Source organism: Pongo abelii, chromosome 9, assembly GCF_028885655.2.
Source record: "Pongo abelii isolate AG06213 chromosome 9, NHGRI_mPonAbe1-v2.0_pri, whole genome shotgun sequence".
NCBI lineage: Eukaryota > Metazoa > Chordata > Mammalia > Primates > Hominidae > Pongo > Pongo abelii.
The window spans coordinates 80,076,797-80,086,023 of NC_071994.2; the positions used below are offsets into that span (position 1 = coordinate 80,076,797).

General features: G+C 48.7%; 1 protein-coding gene across 1 annotated transcript; it reads right to left on the reverse strand.

Annotated features, from left to right (window-relative positions):
* Positions 1–1,355: 1,355 nt before the first annotated feature.
* KCTD14 (potassium channel tetramerization domain containing 14) lies at positions 1,356–8,943 on the reverse strand. Its single transcript, XM_002822283.6, has 2 exons — positions 8,791–8,943; positions 1,356–2,909 (listed from the first exon to the last, which is right to left on the reverse strand). The coding sequence occupies exons 1-2, from the start codon at positions 8,881–8,883 to the stop codon at positions 2,232–2,234; spliced, it is 771 nt and encodes a 256-aa protein (XP_002822329.1). The 5' UTR covers positions 8,884–8,943; the 3' UTR covers positions 1,356–2,231.
* Between the last annotated feature and the right edge of the window lie 284 nt (positions 8,944–9,227).

Below are 9,227 nucleotides of genomic sequence, written 5' to 3' on the forward strand. Positions count from 1 at the left end.
GGGCATAGGAGCAACCCAACAGGCCCAAACCTGGAGCTCTCAAAGGGATGGGATGAATTACTGTTGTCAGTTGTAAGTATTAGAGAAAGCTGCTCAGCCTTTTGAAGAAATAGCAAGGAACAGAAAACTGAAAGTATCCTCAAGGAGTCAGATTCTAACCCAAAAGAAAAGTTTCTGGACATTGGTTGAAATATACATGACACTGCAGGAGGGGAAGGTATCATAAAGTGAAAAATTCAGTGGTTTGTGAAAGGTCTGGATAGACACAGTGGTTATCCCATCAGGAGGCAAAGCCAGGTTCTTATAGGTACACATGGTCTCTCTTGAGTAGGAGGTCACTTCCAGATCTGTCACAACAGAAGAGGTGTCCCAAAGGGAAAAGAAACAAAGTGAGAGAAGATTGGGTAGGCAGTACTCATTCTAGCTTGCCTGGGACTTCCAAGTTGGTTTTATTTATTTATTTATTTGTTTGTTTGTTTATTTATTTTTTGAGACAGGTTCTCCCTGTGTCACCTAGGCTGGAGTGCAGTGGCAAGATCTTGGCTCACTGCAACCTTTGCCTCCCAGGTTCAAGCGATTCTCATGCCTCAGCCTCCAAGTAGCTGGGACTACAGGCATGTGCCACCACACCTGGCTAACTTTTTTTTTATTTTTAGTAGAGACACTGATATGGTTTGGCTGTCTCCCCACCCAGATCTCATCTTGAATTGCCACGTGTTGTGGGAGGGACCTTCTGGGAGGTAATTGAATCATGGGGGCAGGTCTTTCCCGTGTTGTTCTCGTGATAGTGAATAAGTCTCATGAGATCTGATGGTTTTAAAAAGGGGAGTTTCCCTGCACTTGCTCTCTCTTGTCTGTTGTCATGTGAGATATGCCTTTCACCTTCCACCGTGATTGTGAGGCTTTCCCAGCCACGTGGAACTGTAAGTCCATTAAAACTCTCTTTTTGTAAATTGCCCAGTCTCAGGTATGTCTTTATCAGTAGTATGAAAACAGACTAATACAGATGGGGTTTCACCATGTTGGCCAGGCTGGTCTTGAACCCCTGACCTCAAGTTCTCTGCCTGCCTCAGCCTCCCAAAGTGCTGTGATTACAGGCATGAGCCGCTGCACCTGATGAGACTTCCAAGTCTTCATACTGGAAGTCCTGTATCCCAAGAAACCCTTTGGTCCCAAGAAAGAAACCCTATGTCCCAAGAAGGTCCCAGACAACCCACATAGCTGATCAAGCTACTCTGCAGGGAAGGGGGTCATCTAATTCAGACCTGGACTTGGAGAAGAATGAATGTCTACATGTATCCTCCTTTAGAGGACAAGTCCTGTATTAGGGTGAGAAGCAGAACCAAAACTGAGACTCTCGTGCAAGTGATTTATTGATGGAGTGCTCTTAGGAGAAGGGGAGTGAGGGAAGCAGCGTAGGACAGAGGAAAAAAACTGAGTAAGAATGTGCTCTCAGAAGAAGACTGACTTCAGCTTGATTCCATGAGGAGCTCTGGGAAAGGAAGTTCCTTGATGTAAGAGGTCAGTCTTTTGTACCTCCATACAAGAGGTAGCAATTCTTTTCTAGAGATGGTCTCAAAATTAGAATACATCAAAATCACTTGGAGAGTTTGGTAAATCAGAATGCTGTGCCAACCCCCAGAGATTCTGATTCAGTAGGTCTGAGGTGGGGCCTGAGGATTTGTATTTCCAGCAAGTTCACAGGTAATGCTGATGATGCACTTTGAAAACCTCCACTCTAGAGAAGAGGACAGCTCTGAGGTTTTAGCACCCACAGCATCTCGCAAAGCAGATCAGGAAAGCACCTACTACATGAAGGCACATGCCAGAGATAGATGGATTGGACCCCAAGCTGGGGCTATGTAGACTACATCTTTAGGTCAGAACACCTAGATTCACAGTGTCTTGTATGTTCCTGTTGTCATCTCACATCTCTTGCCAATGCATTGTTGAAACATTCTTACTTGGCTTTGTTATTGGACTTCAAGAGAAGGGTCTGGGAGATACATGACGCTTTGAAGAGGAAGTAGCTGCAAGTTGCTAGGCAAATATAGTGGCGTCAGTTGCAATGGAGTGCAAAGTCCTTCAACGAGAGATCAATATTTAGTGGCAAGGCTCTAGACCAACCCTGGAAATTGCCTGATGTTTGTGAAATTAAAAGAAAATGGCTTTGATGGCAACTTTTAATTTCATAAGCCATGCCAGAATTCAACAGTCTCTGCTCCTGAGGATCACCACCAGGTGAAGGTGAACGAATAAATATTAAAATGGAATTCGTTTCTTTTGGTGGGGTACATCAGGTAGAACTTGGAGAATACCTTGTACCCCTGGGCCTTAATGTCCATCTCCAGGCAGTGCATGAGGTCGCTGCTGTCTAGGACCGCCTTCCAGGGCCCAAACTTGACAACGGACTTGAACATCTTCTTATCCTGCAGAAAACACAGGACCTCTGAATAATATGCATCCTGCTCCTCAGTTTCCACCAGGCACACAAGCACGCTGGATTTCCGTGCTGTTATGGCCTCTGCACGCGCCAGGCGCACCATGAGCTCCAGGTTCTCGCTGTAGCCTGGCACTTGCAGCAAAAACTGCTTCCGAGACACCTGCTCACCAAAGATCTGTGGCATGTCCTCCAGCAGCTTGACCAAAGGCTTGATTTCGTAGTACTGAGCCTCACGGTACACTTCAGGGATGTGCTGTGTGGGCACTTGCCCAGTGCGCAGGTAGTCCAGGATGGGTCTGAAATAGGTGCTGGGGCGGTCGATGAAGAAGCGGCCCTCCGCGTCCGTGGAGGCTTTGGCTAAGCTAGAGAACATCTCTGCCAGCTTTGAGCCCGGAAATTTCCTCAGGGTACCCAGGGTGGTGGTGTGGAACTCACCCCCCACGTTCAGCTCCACAACAGTAGACATCTGGGGGCACAAGGGGCAGAGTAAACCAACACGCCATCTCCCCTGAGCTCATTACTTATTTTTATCCAAAGAATAACTGGATAAAAAACTTAGGGGAGCCATAATGATTGGCTTCGGCTAGTGAAAGGCCCATCTTACTAAAGAGGGTTATATTTATGCTGTGTTGCTCCAGGGGGTGGGCTTTTTTTTTTTTTTTTCGTCGGAGTCTCGCTCTGTCACCCAGGCTAGAGTGCAGTGGTGCAATCTTGGCTCACTGCAACTTCCACCTCGATTAAAGCAACTCTCCTGCCTCAGCCTCCCTAATAGCTGGGACTACAGGCGCCTGCCATCATGCCCAACTAATTTTTGTATTTTTAGTAAAGACGAGGTTTTGCCATGTTTGCTAGGCTGGTCTCAAACTCCTGACCTCACGTGATCCGCCTGCCGCAGCCTCCCACAGTGCCCAGCCGAGGGTGGGCATTTTAAAGAGGAAGAAAGGTTTCTGCTTGAAAAAAGAATACCCATTCAAGCATCTTAATTTTAGGTCATAGAATGTTATGGGAGGAGGCCAGACACGGTGGCTCACGCCTGTAATTTCAGCACTTTGGGAGGCTGAGGCAGGCAGATCACCTGAGGTCAGGAGTTCAAGACAAGCCTGGCCAACTTGGCGAAACCCTGTTTCTACTAAAAATACAAAAATTAGCCAGGTGTGGTGGCATGTGCCTGTAATCCCAACTACTCAGGAGGCTGAGGAATGAGAATCACCTGAACCTGGGAGGTAGAGGCTGCAGTGAGCCAAGATCATCCCACTGCACTCCAGCCTGGGTGACAGAGTAAGACTCTGTCTCAAAAAACCAACAATAACAACAACAATAACAGAAGAACGTTATGAGAAGAGGCTGCCATGGAAGGAAGTCTCAGCAATGATACTTCCAAAGTCTGTGGCCTTTGGCAAGTCTTTTTCCCTCTTATGGCCTCAGTTTCCTCATCTATAAAATGGGGATATTGGCCGGGCATAGTAGCTCATGCCTGTAATCCCAACACTTTGGGAGGCCAAGGCAGGAGGATCACTTGTGGCCAGGAGTTGGAGACCAGCCTAGGCAACATAGCAAGACCCCATCTCTGTTGTTTTTTTAAATAGATTTAAGGAAAAAAAATTTTTTTTAAAGTAAAGGCCGGGCATGGTGCCTCATACCTATAATCCCAGCAGTTTGGGAGACTGAGGTGAGTGGATTACTTGAGACCAGGAGTTCGAAACCAGCCTGGCCAACATGGTGAAACCCCATCTTTACTAAAAATACGGTAATTAGCCAGGCATGGTGGCACGTGCCTATAGTCCCAGCTGCTTGGGAGGCTGAGGCAGGAGAATCGCTTGAACCCAGGAGGCAGAGGTTACAATGAGCTGAGATCATGCCACTGCACTCCAGCCTGGGCAACAGAATGAGTCCAACTGAAAAAAAAATAATAAGAAGAAGAAAGTAAAATGGGGACATGGAGTTGTTATGAAGTCAAGAGTTTCCAACCTGGGATGCTCAGCTCTGATCTAAGATATAATAAAAGCTGGGGATGAGGGAGGAGGGACAATTCCAACATTTCAGAAAGACTAAAGAAACCATACATGTGTTCATTCGGGAAGAATTTCTTGGGTATTTATTATGTATCCACATCCTGTGCTGGGAGTTGGGGACAAACATTCTTATTCCATATAGATTAGAAGTTCTGGTTAACAGTTGACATGCCCTTGATTGATTTAAAAATGGAATTTTTTCTTTTCTTTTTTTTTTGAGACAGAGTCTCGCTCTGTCGCCCAGGCTAGAGTGCAGTGATGTGATCTTGGCTCATTACAACTTCAGCCTCCCATGCTCAAGCAATTCTCGTGCCTCAGCCTCCCAAGTACAGATGTGCACCACCATGCCTGGCTAATTTTTGTATTTTTAGTACAGACTGGGTTTCACCATGTTGACCAGGCTGGTCTCGAGCTCCTGACCTCAAGTCATCTGCCCACCTCGGTCTCCCAAAGTGTTGGGATTATAGGCGTGAGCCACAGCCCCTGGCCAGAAAATTGAATTTCTTTTTTTTAAGAGATGCGGTCTTGGTCTGTTGTTGCCCAGACTGGGTGTGCAGTGGCATGATCATAACTCACTGCAGCCTTGAACTTGGGCTCAAGTCATCCTCCTGCCTCAGCCTCCCAAGTAGATGGGACTACAGGACATTCAACACTGCATCTGGCTGCTTAAAAAAGTTTTTTTAGAGACGGGTCTTACTGTGTTGCCCAGGCTGGTCTTGAACTCCTGGCTTCAAGGCTTCCTCCTGCCTGAGCCTCCCAAGCAGGTGGGATTACAGGTGCAAGCCACCACGCCCAGCAAAAATGGAATTTGTTTGATGAACGTTTTTCAAAATATAGACCCATGAGACTTAAATAATAACAGGAATATTCTTCGTAATGAAAAGGCCGGTAACTCTACATATTGTGGGTGTAAAACTGCTTCATAAACTGTGAAGTGCGTGCAAATGCACGTTAAGTTTGGTTGTTCAACAAAACTTTTAGAGGCCACCTCTCTGTGCCAGACCCTGGGCTGAGCACTAAGACTGGTTATTAAGTGATGATGTCAGAATTTGAACTCAGGTCCGTTTTACTCCAAGCTTGAGCTCTTAGTCATTACATAAATTACCTTCAGTCTTCTAATACCTTCACTCTTCATTCCCTCAGTGACTCATTCATTCAACAAAATGTATGTTGGGCCTATTACATGCAAACCTTGTGCCAAACAGAAGAACAGGACACAGTCCCTGCTTTCAAGGAACTCACAGGTGAGAGAGGGAAACAGATGGCTTAAGCATGTAGGTGCTGAGAGGGAAGACTCAAAGGTAGGAGGGGTCAGGTCTTTTTGTGGATGTGGGTTGGAGGCTGTCAGAGAAGTTTTCCTAAGGGATGTGATGGCTGCTGCTGCGGAATAGATGCGTAGTGTTAAAGGGAAGATTTAACCACAAGAATGGGGATGGGGACAGGGCTCAGGAATGTCCCTCAGTCTGATTTAGGTGTTTCCTCATTCTCAACTGGTCTGTGGGCTTTCCTTCTAAGATTAAAGTACTGGAGTTAAGAGAACCAAAGGCAACCGAACTGCTGGAGAAATCTGATTGCCATGACAACATCTCCTACCAGGTGACAGTTCTGCTGACTGGAAGGGAGAAGGCACAGGAGAGGATGCATCTTGACAGCAGCCAAACAATACAGCCGAGAAAAATAAGCCCAGAACCTCTGACTCTTTCTCCCATAAACCTCAAGGCCCCTTGGCAGGGCTGTTTGGTTAACCCTGAAGTCACCTCTGTAAAGCACGCAGTTAAATGCAAAGCTCAGACTTTAACCCTTGAATGGACCAATATGTTCTCATTACTCCTACACCACTGAAAGCTCCCAGGTCCTCCTAATGTCCCCATGTTACAGGCAAGGAAAGCTCAGAGAGAAGTCACACAGCTAGGATGTGATGAAATTGGAGCTGAGATGATACCTGTATTAGCATGACTCCAACACAGTAGGGGTGCCTCACCCCCATCCTTCCCAACATCCTGCCCCCTACTGTCAATACTTAGATATGTGCCCAGGGCCCTTTGCTTTCCTTCTCTGGAACTAAGCTTAGTCATCTGTGAAACAGGGAGGCAAAATGGACCAAAAGAACTCTAAGCTTCCCCAGCTCTGAAAGTCTAACAGATCCAATCACATCAAATATCCTTTCTGAAGCTAATTTCCAGATGCTTCAAAAAAATAGGCTGGGTGCAGTGGCTTACTCCTGTAATCCCAGCACTTTGGGAGGCCAAGGTGGGAGGATCACTTGGGGCCAGAAGTTCAAGACTAGCCTGGACAACATGGCAAAACCCCATCTCTACTAAAAATACAAAAAATTAGCTGGGCCCTGGGGGCACATGCCTGTAATCCCAGCTACTTGGGAGGCTGAGGCAGGAGAATTGCTTGAACCCGGAAGGCAAAGGTTGCAGTGAGCCAAGATTGCACCACTGCACTCCAGCCTAGGTGACAGAGGGAGACCGTGTCTCAAAAAAAAAAAAAAGTTTCCTGCACTGACATCTTCAGCTCTATTTCTTTATAAAACAAGACCTCAGCCCTGTTCCTAAGCTTCTTTTTGTTTTTTGTTTTTGTTTGTTTGTTTTTTGTTTTGAGACAAGGTCTCACTCTGTTGCCCAGGCTGGAATGAGTGGTACAATCTCGGCTCACTGCAACCTCCACCTCCTAGGCTCAAGCGATTCTCCTGCCTCAGCCTCCAGAGTGGCTGGGACTATAGGCGGGTGCCACCATGTCCAGCTAATTTCTGTATTTTTTATAGAGACAGGGTTTCGCCATGTTGGCCAGGCGGGCCTCGAACTCCTGAGCTAGGTGGTCCACCCACCTCTGCCTCCCAAAGTCCTGGAACTACAGGCATGAGCTACCACGCCTGGCTGAGAGTATGTTTTCTGAAGTACAAATCTGATCCTGTCACTCCCTGCATTAAACACTTGAGTAACTTTTCATTCCCTTCCAGATAAACTCCAGACTCCATAACAAGGTTTAGAAGCCCTTTGCAACTAGGCTGCTACTTCACCCCTCGCAATCAACTACCAGAACCGCCTGCTGCTCCCCACCCCTCCAATCCAGAGCTGGCCAGGCCCCCTCACCTCCAGAAGCTCACTCACTTGCCATCCACACTCCTTTCTCTGACCCCACTCATCCTTCAGATGACTTCCTCTGGGAGTCCTTCAGGGTGGATTGTCTCACTGTGATCCCAGAAAGTCCTACACTACCATACTTCCACTGGCCTGGCAGTTCTTCCCTTGCAATTCCCTGTTTCTTCATTGACTGTGAGGTTCCTGGCCAAGTGCTGTGTTTCACGCCTGTAATCCCAGCACTTTGGGAGGCTGAGGTAGGAGGATTGCCTGAGCCTAAGAGTTTGAGACCAGCCTGGGGTCTCAACCAGGAGTTCGAGACCAGCCTGGGTCTCACCAACATGGCGAGACCCCATCTCTATTTTAACAAACAAACAAAAACTCTGTGAGGCTCCTAAGGGAGGGGAATATCCTCTGATTTACAGGAGCATCCAGTATTCTGTTCAAGGCCAATCTTGCCCTACCTGGCATCATGCACAGTGCATTACACTTCCAGAGTAATTCATTCAGGCATTTATCGAGCACCTAGGGTGGTCCTGGCACTAGGCATGTGGCTTTGTCAATAACCAACAACAATGACGTGATCATGGCCCTATTAGAGAGAGCCACGCTGCCCTGCTGCTGGATCTGCTTTCCCTTCCTCCAGGTCTTCAGGATGACTCTCAGTGCAGGAGATAACCCGAATGTTCTGCTCCCAGAGTGCACGCAGCCTTTTCCCCATCCTCCTCCCCAACTCCCCTCACCCAAGCCGGGAAGCAGGCAGGCAAGCAGAGGGATTCGGGACCCAGCCAGAGGGCAGGGGCAGGCTGGAGACCCAGCCAGGGGGCAGCGGCAGGCTGGAGAGGGCTGCAGGTGAGGGAAAGATCCTCTGGCCGAGCTGGTTGGATGGGCTTCTTTCACCAGGAGCAGGGGAGAAGGTGGGGCAGAGGAGGAGCCGTGGGCTAGGACAAGCCGAGGGGGAAGAGAGAAGAGAGAGGAACTAAAGACCCAATGTAGAGGGAGGAAGCAAAAGGGCAAAGAGGAGAGGCTGGACAGATCCAAACCAGAAAGGGACACCGAGGCGCGAAAGGAGAGTGATCCCAGCAGGAGGGACAGCAAAGACAGAAGAGAGCGACCAGCCCGAGGTGAAGGGGGACAGCGCGCCAGAAGCAGGGAGCTCGGGCGTCTGGGAGGGACGGGCAGGAGAAACTGGAAGGGAGAGAAGAGGCGGAGGGCAGAGGCGCGGGGACGCAGCTAGCCTGGCACTCACCGTCGGCCGCCTGGGCCGGGGGGACTGGGGCAGAGGGGTCTGACTCGTCATCCTGCCCTCTGGCCGCTCCACTGCGCAGCCCTGCCGCCACATGCAGATCACTTGGGCCAGCGGAAGTGCCCCTGGCTGCCCGCCCCTAGGTGGGGACACCGAGGCTCAAGGCGGGACGGGGCTGGGCCAGGCGTGGCTTGCAGTGAGACCGGGCCAAGTGCAGAAAGAAATGGACAGTCCGTCTATTTGGGGCTTCTAAAAGTTGTTAGGCCCTGAGAAGGGCTGACTTTGGAGACCTAGAAATGGAGCAGACCCCTTAAGGACTGACCTTTTGATATAGATTAATTTCCTTCCTTTTTTTCTTTCTTTTTTTTTTTCAGAGACAGGGTCTCACTCTGTCGCCCAGGCTGAAGTGCAGTGGCGGATCAGGCTCACTGCAACCTCAA